The sequence below is a fragment of the Passer domesticus genome, chromosome 3, assembly GCF_036417665.1.
Source record: "Passer domesticus isolate bPasDom1 chromosome 3, bPasDom1.hap1, whole genome shotgun sequence".
NCBI classification, from domain to species: Eukaryota; Metazoa; Chordata; class Aves; order Passeriformes; family Passeridae; genus Passer; species Passer domesticus.
This window is the reverse complement of record NC_087476.1, coordinates 53,703,650-53,721,284: the sequence shown is the minus strand read 5'-3', so window position 1 is coordinate 53,721,284 and position 17,635 is coordinate 53,703,650. Positions and strand designations below refer to the sequence as shown.

Genomic DNA, 17,635 nt, shown 5'->3' with positions numbered 1-17,635 from the left:
GTGATGCCAATAGCTCCATAGCTCTATGGGGAAGGCTGTAGAGCCAGAAGATGACTGTGGTCCTTGGACATGTGCTGCTTTTACAGGCACATGTTAAATTTTGTGCTCATAAATTAAGAGCTTTGTTGGTATTCACAATACCTACATGAGGCTGGCACAGTTCTGGAAAAGGTTTACATCTATTACTCTTAGGGTGAGTAAATATAATGGGCATTTTGTGTAAAAATTGACAGGAGGCCTAACTGAAATAGTAATGCAGTTATCTAGGACTCAGGCTCTCTCAAGGCAAGTTAGTAAAAATGGGAAGAACTGGTGCTTCTGTTGGAACACACTGGAATTATTACTGGCCTAGAGCCAAGTATGAGGCAACTGATGCACTAGCTTGCACATGCATAAGGAGAAGGCAGCATGCCAAATACTTGCTAATCACTCTAGTAGTGCTTGAAGTAATTTACACTTTCTGCTAACATCAGAAGATTGAAAGCTATTAAAAAAATTGATAAAGCAAACAAGCCTTTGGCATATGCACAGAAACCCACAAGCAGTACAAGAAAACTGAAAATCTCATCTTAAATAATTTACTATCCCTGTTCTGTTAAGTTTTACTGAATTTAAATTGGTCCTGGAGAAAACATCCTTGTTCACTGCACCCCAATAAGAACAAGACTGTTTGCATTAAAGCACTGTTTAATGTATTGATGGACAGTACTTTGAATGGGTTTAAGAGTGTGCAGTAGGCCTGTTTATCCTAAAAGAAGGAAAGATCTGTTGGTTTAAATAGCTACAATTTTTGTTTCTTTTCCTAATTTGACAGGAGCAGTACATCTTTATTCACGATGCCATTCTAGAAGCTTGCCTGTGTGGAGAAACTGCCATTCCTGTCTGTGAATTCAAAGCTGCTTATTTTGATATGATTAGAATAGACTCTCAGACAAACTCTTCACATCTCAAAGATGAGTTTCAGGTATTCACAGCTTCTACTAACTCTTGATGTGACAACAATTTTTTTGCCTCTAGATACATTTAATTTATTTTAAGGAGAAGGTTTTTCATATGACTTTTATAGCAATTGGTCCCTAACTTTTTGTCCATAAAATAAAGCACCCATGTTTATGTTCTTTGCAAAATTGTTGTAAATACAGAATATTCTCCTTTAAATAAAACTGCAGTAAATATCTGTCTGAAATAAAGACCAGTGAGTAGGAGCCAGAGAGAGTTTTGGCTTTCATTTGCATATGGAAGGCATAGCTTTTTAGAGCTCCAAAGGATCCTCTTTGTTTTATTCCCTTCTGAAGGGATGGTGTCACATGGAATATGTTCAGTAGTACGTGGAGTGCCTTTAATACTTGCAGCTTCACCCCCCTTTGCAAAGCCCACAATGTCCAACAAACAGATAGGAGCTTGAGACATTTACTAATGTCTTCTTGCTAATACCTCATGTTTCCTCATATTGCAATATTTTACAGTAAAACTCAAGGCTCCCAAGTTCCATGTGTGTTAGCTCAGCGTGCTAAAACAACCGTACTCTTTCCCTTAGACTCTGAATTCTGTGACCCCTCGCCTGCAGGCGGAGGACTGCAGCATCGCCTGCTTGCCAAGGAACCACGACAAGAACCGCTTCATGGATATGCTGCCACCTGACAGATGTCTGCCTTTCTTAATTACTATTGATGGGGAGAGCAGCAACTACATCAATGCTGCTCTTATGGACGTAAGAGACTACCTTCTTTGTCTGCATAGCGTGCCATGGAAAGCTCTCTAATGCTGTAATTGCTGGTTTAAGAAAGGGTAATTCTGTTGCTGCAGTGCCCAGTAAAACAGTCCTAATGAAGAAGGGGGAGGGGGAGAAGGTGAGAAGCCCCACCAGCTTATGGTTTTGTTCAGAAGATTAGTTATCTGTAGTCTTTGGCATCCTTGTGGGACCCTCTGGAAATCTCACCTTTTTAACAGCATTATATAAAGCTCTACTGTCCAGACCTCCATATCTCAAATCTCAGCAGGATCTCAAAAATCTACTGTTTCTTAGGAAGTAAATGTTATCTATCTGAACATGAGGTTACTATCACTATTTCATAAAAAAGTCTTTCTATACTGAGTCAGGAGCAACAGAGGAAGAAAAAATGGTTTTCTTGGCATGTTTAAGTAGAGTATAGGATTGGGGAGTTTGTTGTTTATATTTTGAGTTGCAGCTCTTTAAATTTGAAGTCTGAATAACAGAAGTACTGTCAGGGGAACAGGTGATTTATTGGGGAAAATGGAGTTGAACCTGCTTATACATGTCTGATCAATAAAGCAGCTCATGTGCTGCCAGACACCTTCCTGTGCCTCCCATTAGCATTTCCAAAGTTAGGCCCTAAAGCCACTTTTACAGTAAATACTTAAATAAGTGGCCTGATTTCCAGGAGCATCTTCCGTTCTTCAAAAATGAAATGCTATCAGAAACTGCCACGTCAAGAAGAGATGCTGAAATAAAATGGCAAATAGCAGCAGAAATCATCAACACTGAGTTCTGTCTGAGGTAGTGCAGAAAACAAATTGATAGCAAGATACAGCCCCTAATCTCACAACCAGCTTATTGTGCCAAAAAAATAGAGGAGTAGTTTGTGTAAGACCAATGTATTAGGGTGTCACTGGGGGCTGAACAGGTGAATTAGAGCAGTGAACAGGATTCTGGTAACAAAAAATTGTTTAGAATTGCAGTCAAAATGGCATTAAGCACCTGGATAAAATTGATGTGCTGTAAACCACCCAACAGAGCTGCATTGAGGAGTGTGGTTTGGGGTGAAAGAAAGGTAACACAGGCTGTGAGGGGCAGGAGGACTCTTGAGTGTGCAACAGCAGATAGAACATGAACCAAGCAATATATTAATGGATCAGCAATCAGAGGCAAGGCAGAAAAGGCAGAAATGGTAGTAATAAAAAGAAGAACAACAGCAGAAATAAAAGGTATTATATTACAATGAAGGCATATAACAAGGTTATAAGTAAAAGGTTAATATTTTGGGTAACACAACCTATTTTTGCCTTTTCTCTTCTGGCCATTCCTTTTATGACTGATTTATTCAGAGAAGAGGAACTACTCCTGGACAAGAAAAAGGGACTTTCAATAACAAAACAGAAAGAGGAACTTACCCCTTATTTTTCTTTTGAGAAACACAATCAATTATGGGAAAGAGGGTTAGGAAAACATTGGCTAGAACTTGGTTCATTTCTTAAAAGTACAGGGGATGAATCAAAATTGGTTGTCCCGGTGTTGTCCCTGGGCAGTTCTAGGAAGTAGGATATGAGCTGCTACTACCCCAACATCCTTCCTGCATTAGAAAAGGTAACAAAAATCTGTATTAAAAAAGTCAGCAACTTCCTTAATCTCTTGTCAAGCAAGTACTGATGCTAAAACATTAACAAGAAGTTATTTGAAGGTATGTCAATATCAGGCACGAAACAATCCCTTAGATCAATCTTCAAATAAGCAAGCTTCAATAGCAAAAGTGGTTTATCTGCCCTACCAGATCTTTCTCCTTGGTTAATTTACTTTTCTATGGATGGTTACAAATTGCCTGCAAAAGACTTCTGATTTCTCGTCTTCTGCTTGCTACTCATAATACATCTGCAGGAGGAAAGTAGCCCCTCCAGTGTTAGTTGCATCTCAGTTACTGTGCAAGGCTGGGAGTCCCTCTTTGTACCTGCGTATAACATAGCATACAGAAAATGGAACCTGCAGTCATGGCAGGAAATAGGATTTTGCTATTGAACTGAGGCTTTCTGCTGGAAATGGGTCCCAATGATCCCAAAAGTCAGTTCTGTGGGCGTCCCTGTGGCTGTGCACTGTGAAACAGTTTGGGGTTGAGCTTAGTCCCCAGTTCAGTCGTAGAGCTCACATAAAACCTGCTGTGGAGAGGGTGATGATCTGAGACCTCTGCACCCCTCTCTGTATCACTGGGTAAAGGTTCCCTGCTTGGCTCTGGGACACAGTGCCTAGAGCAGAGTTGCCTAAGCCTCAACAGAGCCACAAAGAACATCTGCAGTGCCCGGAGCATATCTGAGTGTAAAAACAGGGCTTGTTCTGTAACCAAGAATAAGGCAGACCTGAGCAGAGTAACCTCTTTGTTCTTATTGGAGATGATAATATGTTTTTAACTTTTACATCCTCAGTGATACATGAAGTAACTGATGTGACCCCTTTGTTACATTTTTATGTTTTGTTCTGTTTCAGTAGAATTTAAGTACTTCTCATACTGGTACTAACAAAATTGTTTGCCTTTACAGAGCTACAGGCAGCCAGCAGCTTTTATCGTCACACAACATCCTTTACCAAACACTGTGAAAGATTTCTGGAGATTAGTGTACGACTATGGCTGTACTTCTCTTGTGATGTTAAATGAAGTCGACTTAGCACAGGTTAGTTTGGAGCTCGAGTTTTCATGTACTGTCACATGCTTTAATCACTCTGGATTTACTGCATGATGAAAATGTAGAGCAGCGCAGTGACTTTACAATTATACTCTGCTTTACAGAAAATCAACACTAGTTGCTCAGTAAAGGTGAGGTGAAATGTCTGCAGTGGAACAAGGAAATGCTCAAGTTGTAATTTACCATTTAACTGTGCCTGTTTTGCTCTGGCACAGGGTTGCCCACAATACTGGCCCGAGGAAGGGATACTGCGGTACGGCCCCATCCAAGTGGAATGCATGTCGTGTTCAATGGACTGCGACGTCATAAACCGAATTTTCAGGATATGCAATCTAACAAGAGTAAGGATTATTCTAACAATATGTGACAGAAAAAATATGTCATTTTTCACGCTCTCTAGGCTCTTGTGCTTTTTAATTTTGAATAATAGTAAAGTACTAATGTTCATAAGACATCACCCAGAAAAGTTAGTCAAGCATCAGTATCTAATACTGATTTCTAGTACTTTTCTACAGCTACAGTACTTTTCTACAACAAGCAGAGAGAGCTTTGAGGTGATTGGATGTTGTTCTGAGGCATTCATCCCTGATGTGTGAGAAGTATTCTGTATTCTGTTTGTTTGGTGTACAGTAAAAGAAATATCCCTGTAATGAACGTGTACTGACAGGTATTTAGTTAGTAGCTTTGGTAAAATGTTTTCTGTGGTGAACACGAACAGCAGCACCGAGTCTGATTATACAACCAGAACCTTCTCAGCCTAAGATGTGAAAACCACAACAGGAAAGGCAGACTGTGGCACCCTGCAAAGCATGGTGTGAAAAAGCCCTGAAAATTCCTCTGCCTCTAATGAGTTCTGCCACCACTGTGCTCAACCTACAGTTATCATCTTTTTCTCAACTTCTGTAGCAGTGCTAGTCTTGCATTCTTGTCAGCTCTTTCATACCTTAGACCATCTTATCTTTTTACTGTCCCATAGTGTTCCACACTCTTGCAACATCTTCTTAAACCCTGCTTGCTATAGTGTGTTTCCTTTTTATCTCACCTCTATGAATTACTTATTTGTATTGCCCACCACAAAGCCTGACAGACGCTTGTCGCTTGTGCCACCAGTCTATGTACAGTTAACCAGCAATCCTTATTTTACTTACCACAACTACTTTTTATCTTCCATCCAATTCTGAACTTATCACAATTTCTTGATTGTATCTTGAGTGTATCTTGAGTATATGTTTAACTCTCATTAATCTTGAAAGATAACTGTGGGGAAAATTAATTACCATGTACACAAAGATCTTTCATGTGTTTTCTTTTATTTTTGTTTTCTTTTATTTTGGTCAGAGTTTCATTTTTCTGAGGGCAAAGATCAGTTTTCATGTGGCTAGTATTTTACTCTTTTTTTTTTTTGTTCTTGCCTATATTCAGAATTACAAAAAACATTTTCAGCTCTTTTTGGAAACTACAGGAAACTAAGGTGTGGGCACACTGGCAAATATTACGCCATAGAGCTTTTTTCTTGTATTTTGAGACTTCCTCTTTTTTTTTTTCTTATTTTATTTTTTTCCATTTCTTCCTTTTTTATGATGCTTTGATTTTTCTACTCTTCTACTTCTCTTTGTCTCCTGTGTCCCTTTGCTCATAAGCCTTGCTTTTAAAAATCTCTCTGCTCTGTTGTTACTTTTCTAAAATCCACATTCCTACTTGTCATCTTCAGCTTCAAGAAAGTAGATAGAGTATTTATTCTTCCTGTTATTGAGGCCTTTCTTGTGACAGTCAGCTTCTATTCAAAGCTCTCCCTGTGTCACATCTAGCACGTGGAAGGCTCAGAGAGTGGCAGCAAGGCTGTCATAATTATCATAATCTTGCACAAAGGGAAGAGTTCAAGGACAGTAGTCATGTTTGTGCACCCGTGTTACTCATTGTTAATTTGTAATGGGGTCAGTTCATGAATAGGAGCCAAATGTATCTCTCTCTATTTCTGCTAGTCTAAGAATTTAATAGTGATGTTTTAAATTGATTAGTGCTGCTAAGCAACCTTGGCCCATAGAATCTGTGGAATCTAGGGTATTTGATGATTTAGAATTCAGGATAGGTTACATTTGTGATTGATAAACTATGATGTGTTGTCCAATACAGTTCCCCTTTTTACCTTTCCTGACATTTTCCTTGAGCTCAGGTGGTAGAAATTTCTGGAGGCCCTACTGTGCAATATACATACGTTAGAATCTCCATAATATAAACACTTAGGTTTTCGTGTTAATTTTATACTTCGGTTTCCTAAACCAAGATGTAAAGGTACCATTTTGACCTAAAGCTCTTTGATTTCCCTCAGCCACAAGAGGGCTATCTGATGGTGCAGCAATTCCAGTATTTGGGATGGGCTTCTCATAGAGATGTACCAGCTTCCAAGAGATCCTTCTTGAAGTTAATTCTCCAGGTTGAAAAATGGCAAGAGGAATGTGAAGAAGGGGAGGGCCGGACCATCATCCATTGCCTGTGAGTAACTTGGAGAAAGTCAATTGCTGTTCTTCAAATGAATCCTTATAAATTAATTCTTGGTTTTAATTTAAGCAGTGGTCTTATGGATACCTTCTTTTGCACCTGTGCCTGTTACTTTTCTAATGAAAAAAAAAAACAGGAGTACCACTGTAGGCTTTTGTTCAACTTTTGGGTTTTTCTGTGTCAGGTCAAGGAACGAGTATTTTGAGTGTGATTCTACAGTGATACTGTGTATACTGTCATCTGTGCATAGTAGCATGATTTTCAGGTGCAAGACATGTACAGATCTTTCTTCTGTCTGGTATCAGTAAGGAAGTCTTTTATACTGAGTGCCAAATAAGGGCTTTTTGTGTCTCTTTTGCACAGAATGTGCTGCATTTTTTCCCAAAAAGAAGACCTACAGTATTTTGAGGGATTTAAACTGAAAACTATGGATATATGAAATCTGAAAAAAGCTCTATTACAGTACATGATACTGAAACTATTCTTGGTAAATGGCTGCTGGCTGCTTACCTGATACTTAAATGGGAGCTGGTTTGGGAGTTTTGAAAAGATGGCATCTTCTTCTCCCTAAGCAGAGAGTAATCAATCTGTCACCTTACTCCGAAAAAAAGACCTCTGTTTAAATGTTCAGAATTAACTACTGACCCATTTCTGCCTACCACTTCAAAATGAATAAGAAGAAATACCGACCTTAATTTCTTTGAAATCAGATTAAAATAGTTCAGAAGTGTCCCCAAAGGTCAGCAAGTTATTAAATCAGTGATGTCTTAGCATATCTGGTTGAATAATCCTCATATCATAAGTTGAGTGTCTTTCCAGAAGTGGAAAAGGTACTTGGCATTGAACTTGTTTTTATTATTTCTAATGTCCTACTTGCCATTGAACTTAAGTTTAGTGGGGGTTTTTTATTTCTAATGTATATGTAATTTAGACTTATAGCACAGTTGGGCAGCATGATGGGCTGTAAGGGCAGAATTCAAAAGCAGCAATTGAGAGGAAGGTCAGAAAAAGCAAATGTCTTAGACCAAACCCACTGGAGCTGCAAAGAGATTGCTAAAGTCTGGTCTCCCTTTGGGACTCAGGAATCACTCATGCTTACAGAGTGAAAGAACTGAAATGAATTCTCTTTTGAAAGAACTGAAATGGGTGTTTTGGATTCTGTCTTAGCCCACAGTGGCACTTAACTCTCTCTTTTCCTTGCATACAGAAACGGCGGTGGCCGGAGCGGGATGTTCTGTGCCATTGGCATCGTGGTTGAGATGGTGAAAAGGCAGAATGTGGTGGACGTTTTCCACGCCGTGAAGACCTTGAGGAACAGTAAGCCCAACATGGTAGAAACTCCGGTAAGCACCAGCCCCACAGGAGCCAGAGGCTGCCTCATTGCAAGAGCTGTGTTTTCAGTCCTGCGCCCCCAAAAACAGTGCAAACCTAACGTGGGCCAGAAGAAGAAAGGACAGCTATTGAGTGTAAATGCAAGTCAGCATAGTGAGAGGACAGGCTTAGCATTTTACACTACCTTTCTTGTCATGGTTGCACGCTTTCCACAGAAAGCATTCTGAGTTAACAGAATGCACTTTAATCTCCAAAAATAACCTGGTCTGTTTGAAAGGAAGTTGCAGCGGGCTGCACTCACACAAGCTGTCTTGAAATTTTACAGAGCAAGGCATTTCTCCTTGGTGGGATTAAGCTGTGAAGTACAGATTCCTAGCGGGATCTGTGAATATTTTGCTCCTTAGTAAAAACTGCTGCTTTGAAAGTTGTATTGAATACTGACAATCTTTGTTACTCAGATTTGTAGTAGTCAAAATGATACCTCAGAACTTTAAAATCAAACATTTGGACCTAGTAAGTTGCAAATGAATATATAAAATCATTTAGGTTGGAAGAGACCCTTAAGATCATTGAATCCAACAGTTAAATAATAAACAGTATAAACAATAAAGTAATACAAACAATATGAGCCTGAATTAGCAAAACTGCAAGACTAAATATCCATATGTACATTGCCAGAACTCAAAATGACCTTAAATGTTCTGGTTAATCTTTATGCATGCAGTATGAGTGCCTATCCATTTGAATGTTTGCCTCTCCAACAAAAAACTGAACATTAAGGACTGGAAGGTCCTTAAAATATTCTTCCACATGGATGTTTTTCCTTTTTGTAGGTGAATGAAAGCAGGTTATATAGTGTTTGGGAGTTCCTGCCATTTGAGTCTCACACTGCCAGCTGCCAGTGTCACTTTTCAGCCAGATGGCTGCCTACAGCATAAAAATCAGGGATGCCAATTGAAATTAAAAACATGTTTTAGTTAACGCATAGTGGAAATTGCTTCTGACCCTGTGAACTTGCATATTGTGCAAAATGGCTGTATCTGCCTCTTCCCATATTCCCCTTTTTTCAGGTGTCAATGTTTGCTTAATATCAAATAGCTTCTCTGGCATGATTCTCTTAATCATAGTGCATCACTTCCATCTCTTGCCAGCATTAAGAAGATGGTTAATATGTTAACAAATAAAACATCCTGTGGCAGCAGTGACACTGGGCTAGGTATCGCTGCTTTTGCTGCAAACGCTTTGCATTCTCCTGTGCCATAGACATCTGAGACACAACATATTGAATTGCTGCCTGGTTTCAGTTCACTGCTGTCAAGAAAACAGGTCAGATCACATGGAAAATTATTTGTGTCTCTGTAAAGGGAGGCCGAGGTAAATTGTGTTTGTTTTTGATAAATGCTCAGCAAACTTATATTGCATTTCAAAAGAGTCCTGAATTCCACTACAGCTTTATGCTAAAGTTGCTATATTTTTTCAGTTATGTATTTGTGCTGTATGGATTTTTATTCAGAGCTCTTGAACAGCAGAAGCTGTTGAGTTGTTAGTTAGAAAACAAACCAGGAAAACCACTATATAGCAGTGTCATGTGCCCTACATTCAGCAACAGGATCAGATAACAACGAGCAGCGCAATAAAGCCTTTACGATATCCCCACAACTTCCTGTTAATGTATCATGCTGTCTTCCTGTGAAAACAAAAATAAATCACACAGGCAGATTTCATTTTTCAAGTCGTAAGGACAATAGACATCAAATTAATTTCCTTGGTTTTATTTCTTCTTCCTCTTCCCCTCTCCTCTCTCCTTCCTCCTCCCTGTTTCCCAGTGTTAGCTCTCAACAGCAGCACTGTTAAGGAGAAATAATAACCACAATGAGGTTTTGAACTTATTTTTTAAGTGTTCATTTGATCTTTTGGATGGCACATCAACATGACTGTAACAATGGGCTGTGGACATGGAGCTTCTTGGGGTCCTGCACCAGTTACTGCTCTATATCAGCTCACTCAAATAGAAGTGGTATACCAGAGTTAAGGTGCTTTCACTGCAAGAATGCTCTGACTGAGAGGAGATCTTTTCATGTTTGATAAACCAGTTCAGAAGCTGAAAAAATTAGAGAAGCACATCATTACTTTCCATGGTCAGGGTCCTTTTCCCTTTCATTGGTTAGGGTGAGTTTTTAAATCAGAGCTGGTAATATACTTGTGTAATAGGGGGGAAAATAGAAAAGTCAAGCCTGTCTAGTTTACTAGTTAGCAAAGAATGTTCTTGGTTATAGATACTGCTGCTAAGGCTTGAGATTTTAATGTAACTTCTGTTTCTGTTCCCCCTTAAAGGAGCAATATCGTTTCTGCTACGATGTTGCACTGGAGTACCTGGAATCCTCTTAGTTGAAAAGGATGTGACGAAGTTCACCAAATATATAAATCTCAATAAGCTGTTTTGACAACAGTTCTTGATCCTGTGAAGAAAGATTTTGGGGGAAGAGGGGGGTGGGAGGGATTTTAAATTTTAAATGCAAAGTATTTTTCTTATGAAGTTGTGTATCTTAATAAAAGAACTCAATCTGTTTCTATGCTTGTATACAGTATCAACATTTAGTGCCACATAAATACTATTTAATGAAAAGCAGAGTCAGAAGAGGTTTGCGCAGATTAGGACCTTCTCGTGTGTGTATATGCAGCCGTCTCTCAGATTCAGTAGAGCGACCATCTGTTGCATGTATCAATATTTCCTATATGGTATTAATTTTTTTTCTTTTGGATACATTGTTAAAGTACAATAACAGTGCAGATTGATAGTAAGGTTCATTCTTTATACGTTTCAAGTGTTGCATATATATATTATATATAGTAAAAGAAAAACTGGCTTATTTTGTTTTAATGTGCAATGATGGCTGGATCATATAAAGATCTTTATAAAGAAACTTAAACATAAGCCAAAGACTCAAGTGTAAATATGTCTATATGGAGAAAGCACATGTATTTATTGTTTACTTGCATTCCTTTTTTGATGGCTGAAAAAAAAGAAGAATCATTTTTCTTGAAGAAAGCTTTTTTTGCTGAAATCAAGTGTAAACAATTTTTGTAGTTTATTTTTTGTATGTTTTAGTGTAAGTAGAAGACATACTTTTTATGCATAGACCAAGAAACATTGGTATAGTGGTTTTGTTGTGTACATGCTTGTGGTTCAAATTCATGTAAACAACTTGATTATAGAAGGTCTTTAAGTACAGGACCAAAATATAAACATTTTCCTGAAAATGTATAGTTTTTCACAGTTGCATTAGTTAAGTACTGATAAAAAAAAATATGTAAGGAAGTGCACACTTTAAAATGGCCTTGCCTATGACTTGCACAGTATTGGAAGAAATTTTTAAGATCCATTAAAAATTGTATAGGAACCAATTGTTTTAAAAATATTGAAGCACAGATCAACAGGAGAACTGTGACACAAATAGATGGGTCTGCATACGCCTTTCAGGGTAAAGAAGTATTTGTTTAGGAAATTGTAAAATTAAGCAATGTTTAATTTGATGTTTACGAACATGTAAGCTTTGCTTCCAAGAAAGCAAAATTTGAATAAACCAATGCCAGATTCTGATTATAGTTGTGGTGTACAAAATATTACTTTGCTTTTACTTAGCTTGCTTCCATTTCTTCACAAAGTTTTCTCTGTGCTACCAGCTAAAATCATTCCAGTCTCTTATTGGTAATTTTTAGAACAGACAGTAAAATGCTATGGTGCTTTTAAACATTCTGTAAAGTAAGAATGAACTAAATTTTTATTTAAAGATTTTTTTTCCCTACTTTGATATCTCTTATTTACTGTCCTCTTTAAGGAGTCATTCTTGTCTGGAAGACCAATATATTTGGATAAGGAAAATCTCAAATGGAAATTGTATTTTTCACCCTGGTGCTTCAGGGAGTATGTCATAAGACTCCATGGCATCTGTACGTCCTAAATTTCTTCCTTCAGATACATGAAATTATCCATTCAATGCTATAAACAGCAGAGAAATATTTAGAGAAACACTGCTTCTCGGATTTTTTAGTGCCTCCATCTGTACTGCATAGCTCCACCTATTTCAAATCTAAACAATTTTTTTTCTTTAGGTTTGGGGGGTTTTCTGGTGTTGTTTTTTGTTCATTTGTTGTTTGTTTGTTTGCTTATTGGGGGGTTGTTTGTTTTGTTTTGGTTTTTTCTTTGTTTAGTTTGGTTGGAGGGTTTTTTTGGTGGTTTGTTTTTTTTGTTTTGTTTTGGGTTGGTTTTTTTGGGTTTTTTTTTTTTTTTTTGTTTGGGTTTTTTTTTTTTGTGTGTGTGACACCCATTGCTAATTCCTAGTTATGAACGGCAAGGTAAATAAATAAGGTTTGAAACATTTACTGGGTTTGGCTTCTTAATGCTCAAATTACCTTTCTTTTTTCTTCTGCCATACTGGAAAGTGGAGTATAAGTTACATGCTTTGCAACATTCTTAGCTTTCCCTGTGAGAAAATGGCAATCAACTAACTTTGGCAGTCAAAGTGCTGGTCTGTTACCTAGAGCAGACTGTCTGGTCACCACATTTTGTGGAAACAACATGCCTGATGCGTCCTGCCTCTTAGATGTCTGTCTGGCACTAAATGATTTTGACTGTGGAAAAAGCTTCCTCTGTTGTCTGAGAGGATGTTGAGAAGACTAGTCTGGAAGTCTAGATTAATTTTGTGACAGAAGAGATGAGTATCTCTTGGTGTTATGGAAGGCAAAAACCACACTCTGCCAGTATATATTTATGTTTTGGGTGGAGTTTTTCTCATGGAGAGCTGCTGTGTCTGAGGTCCATCCCCATCAGAATTTCATTATCCTGGTTAAGACCTTTGAGTCCGGTTTCCCCTGGACATTAAGCATGACTGGTGCAAGTAGCAGTATTAATCCTGGCACTGCAGCATACTAAGCCTGCAAAAGACTCCTTGGGAGCATCTCCCTTGGCTAGAAGAGATTATAGCTGCCACTGGTCATTCTGCAGAGGGGGACTCCGCCAGTGTTCAAGTATCTGAGAGTCGTGATTTCTGTAACTGTTGCTGACTGTGGTGATCTAAAGAGCTTTTGCAATAGCTCATGATTGAAAAAAATTCTGGGAAATTCTTCCTGGCAAGGTCAGGGAAAAGTATGCAGAGGAATATGGTATGTGAGAAGCAGATGACAAATACCATTCTCCAGTAATGATATCTTTTGAAGGTCTCTTAGGCAAAAGATAATATTAGAATGTGATTTTCAGTATAAAGTCAGAAGAGACACATTGTTTCATTGTGCAGCTGTTTCCCCAGTCTCACCCAGTGTAAGCAAATGCCAGCTTTGTTTTCTGAGGGTACTAGCTCTGTTACCCGATAAATGCTGCTCCAGTATCCTTTACTTACACCCATGCAAGACAGAAGAAAGGGAAATGAGGGGATTGAAACCTCACCCAGACAGAAAACAAGTACTTATCACAAAAAGAGGGTGCTGTGGAAGAATAGAAGTATTCCTGATGCTGGGCACTTGAAGAGGGAAATATTTCACTCCCTGAGGTGGTGAAAAGCCACTGGCACCAGTATCACAATGTGCCAGCAGCTCCTAACCTGGAGTGGTCTGTAGGGTTCAAGACTCCTCAAAATCTTTCTGCTTTCTATCATCCTTGCTGAAATACTAGCACAGACTCAATCAAATGGCTAAAGCCTGAGAGTGCATTGTCTCTGCCTTCCTCAGCAGCGTGAAGCAAAGGCTGGACTCACACATGTGGAAAATACAGAAAGCAAATGGGCATCAAGGCAGAGTACAAAGAAGCACAAAAGGCTACATCCATGGAAGTGTAAGTGAGATGATTCAAATTTGAAGTTAATGAAGTGGAAACTGGTTTAATACCACATAGTGAAAGTAACCAAAGGAATGTACAAGTTCCCAAAAACATGGTTGCTATGTGCAAGAGGTTTTTCTTTGCTCTAAAACTGAGAAGTTATGACCCCAGTGTCCTGCTCTGTGTACTTCTTAGTGGAAGGAATTCTGTGAGTCACTTGAATTGGTTAATTCTGGTTAATTTCCTATAGGCCAGTAATCAAAGAGGTAATCGTTGAAATTATCTAAATTTTCCCAGAAAAACAGATCTTAGAATCCAACACTGAAGAACCATAAAAGGCATTAAACACCTTGGAAGTGATTAAAGCAGTGTCATTGAGATGGAATACCTACTAAATATCAGCACCCTGTGTAGTGGGAGGCTTTTTTTCTTTTAGCCTTCTGAATCTGTCTTCCCTGTTCACAGTGATCAAACTCCAGCAGAAGGAAGTGTGAGGAGACTCAGATTTTGACCTTCAATCTGGGTCCTGAGAGATCAGACCCAGCTGGTCGATGAGATCCTAGTATTTACATTTCCTGCTTCCTGGATAAATGATGCCATTGGGGAACAACTTGGAAAGAGGCTTTACTTTCCTGGAAAACAGTCACTGGCATAGGAGTTTGAAGCCTGAAGCTTAGCTTATCTTCACATATGCAAGCAGTTACCAGGATTTATTTAATTGGGAAGTTGCTCAGTTAATATATTTACTTAGTTTATGCTATGTCCTACATACTGCATTAAGAAATAGAATATCACTTCAAGAAACATGAAAGCCAAAGCTACTGCAGGAGTGTGCTCTTTCAAACTGATTAACAATTTCCAAAATCAAAGATCTAAAAAAAGCAGATTGGGGAAGAAACAGTAGGCAAGTACTTTGTCATTGAGCCTGGAGTATGAATTGAAGTTGAAGTACAAGGAAGGGACAGCCTGAGAAAAAACGTTGCAGAATCATTGCATGGCCAGGCCACCTGGACTGACAAATGACTGTATAAAGGGCCTCTTTTAAAATTCACTCTGCTGCAGTGTCAGAAGAAACCCTGAGATCTTGAAATAAATGTAAAAGCTGCTTTTATAGTGCTCTGCTCTGTACTGAAAAGTAACTCATTTTCTGCTGTACTTTCCTGTGTCACGTACAGCTCTGAATTGAGTAAAGTGATCCTAATCTCACAAAAGAACCTTTGTGGTGATTTATTGCTAGTGGTCTTTGTTAAACAGTCAAAGATCTTGTAACCTCTGCAAATCCAGGATAGTCAAGGGTATCTGTGAATATTCACCTATGTCATTACTTTCTAGGGTTGAATAATCTGCTGGGATCAGATAGTGTGTGCTGAGGATGAGACTTTCAGAATATGCAGAGGTTTAGCCCCATAAATTTTCCTTCAACATTATGCAGAAAAACCTTTGGTTATTTTTTAACTGGGGGCTCTGATTGAGCAAATATTGAGATACTGAGAATAGAGAATGTTTCTAAATTATTTTAAGCTTCCTGGATGATTTTCCTTTAAGCCTGACTAAAAGGAGGATGTGAGATTGTGGTGGTTGTTGACAAGCATAAATGTTATTTTGGCCCACGCTTCTCAGAAATTAATTCTTTCCCTGCTGTTGGGTTTAGAGTCCTAATTTATGCAGAGATTGACATGTATGATGACAGGCACAATAGGATGCTTACCTAATAATAATGTTTATTAACTGTGTCTTGGCCAACAAAGAACAGATGTTTTTGTGCCTTGTTGAGATACAACAGCTTGATTTCAATAGTCTTTTGTAATGCCTTTTAGCTTCCATCTGGATCAGAAAATAGTCCCTCACTTCGCAAATTACATCAAGATAAATTTGAAATCTGCATTGCTCAGAGATTTTTTCAAATGTCCTCTAAGTAAAAGAGGAAAAAAAGAAGAAGTCTATGTAAAAAAAAAAAAAAAAACAAAACCAAACCAAAACAGCAAAAAAGTCTGTCTACTGGACATGGAAGCAAAACCTGATCTTTCTTGCAAGCTTTGGAGTATCCTGGAGCTCTTTGGTAATGAGCACGGAAATGGCATCTGGCAAAACACAGTACCTCCAAACTGTGATAATATCTCTGCATTTTCCTGCCAGGTGCAAACCAGTGTGAGCTCTTTCCATTTCTCAGTGCAAAACTTTCATCTTTCTTTTGTGAATTTAATCTTCTAGAGCAGTATCTCAAACAACACAGTATTTTGCAGTCCTGAAATGTTGAAGAAAGTGAATGTCTTTCTGCATTCCGATAACAACATGAAACCAAAGATTATAGTGTCTTTGGGGTTTCTCTCTCAAGATAACCAGAGTGAATTGTTTTTTTTGTAGTAGCCATAAAGTCAAACTAAGTTTCAGAAAAGTTTTGAAATATATTTGTTTTGCTTAAGTCCCAGCAGCTGAAATCATTGTTTGTGATCAAGGACATTAAACTACTTAATATTTTGTTAGTCTTTCTGACCTACTTCCTGTATCAATGAACAGATACAATAAATGGCCCATCTGGACCCATGGTCTGAACTATCTTCCACACAGAACCTGGTGCTGTGGCCCTTTTCCTCACTTTCAGAGTGAAGTTGTTATGAAGCTCGCCGATAATCCAGATTTACATTGCAAAATTGCCTCTGTGTACTAAAAATGCTCGAAACACCCTGCTTAGGGGGCGCATGCAATCATTTTAAGCTAGGTGGAAAATCATAGGAAGCTGTGATTCTGCTGCAACCTTTTCTGTTGCACAAAATCTGTCATTGAAGCTTCGGTTGGTGCGGTTTAAACTGTATAAATAGGCTGCTGCTTGGTTTCATCTCCTGAAATGATCAAGGTTTCCAGCTTACCTTGCAGTTAGAAATACAGCAGCAATTCTCATCGGTCAGACTTCTTCAGGGGTGAGGATAAAATAGAATATAAAAGCACTAGGTACGTTATAGGTTCTTCTAATATTTCTCCTCCAGCCATATGAGGTAGTTCAGCTAGTGTGACAGTGAGCTGTAATTACAACTGTGAGAAAATAACTGTGTGGTTTTGTCTGTGGCAAAGGCTTTTAAAAAATTCTTTTAAAAAACAGGGAAGAAGTGCAGGCTTTGTTTCTACTTCAATGTGCCTTCCTTTCAGGCACTCTGTTTACTCCAAATAATAGCCTTGCTTTACACAGACCCCTTCTAAGATGATAGTCCTTTAAGTAGTCAGAATCACAGCCTGCAGCAGTCTCTGTCCCTAAATACAAGTAAGCTGTTGGTGTGTGGATTAAAGCTAGCAGGGACAGGTATGATGAGTCCTACAGAATATGGGGGGGGGGGGAGGTCTACGATGTACAGGACTAGGCCTTTATCTTTTACACTGGAGGATTTATAAACTTTGTGCAAGAAACAGAGAATAAAATAGTGAGTGAACTGACTGGGATCAGCACAAAGATAGGAATCTTTTTCACCTGTTATTTGGCAACAGCATAGAAAGCACTGACTTTGGATGTAAGAGTAGGGAGGATGGAAAATATAAAAATGTAGACAAGACTGGAACTTCCCAAAAAGCATGCAGTTATGAAACATATGG

At 38.5% G+C, this 17,635-nt stretch overlaps 1 protein-coding gene across 13 annotated transcripts in view; it reads left to right on the top strand.

Annotated features, from left to right (window-relative positions):
- PTPRK (protein tyrosine phosphatase receptor type K) overlaps positions 1–11,847 on the top strand; it is a 382,581-nt gene extending 370,734 nt beyond the window's left edge. For all 13 annotated transcript variants that reach the window (XM_064413126.1, XM_064413124.1, XM_064413122.1 and 10 more), the window contains 7 exons: positions 815–964; positions 1,538–1,711; positions 4,267–4,398; positions 4,626–4,751; positions 6,740–6,903; positions 8,117–8,252; positions 10,576–11,847. In XM_064413126.1, coding sequence (XP_064269196.1) covers positions 815–964; positions 1,538–1,711; positions 4,267–4,398; positions 4,626–4,751; positions 6,740–6,903; positions 8,117–8,252; positions 10,576–10,629 — 936 coding nt within the window. In that variant the 3' untranslated portion in view covers positions 10,630–11,847. The remainder of the gene's footprint in view (positions 1–814; positions 965–1,537; positions 1,712–4,266; positions 4,399–4,625; positions 4,752–6,739; positions 6,904–8,116; positions 8,253–10,575) is intronic.
- The last annotated feature ends 5,788 nt before the right edge of the window (positions 11,848–17,635 follow it).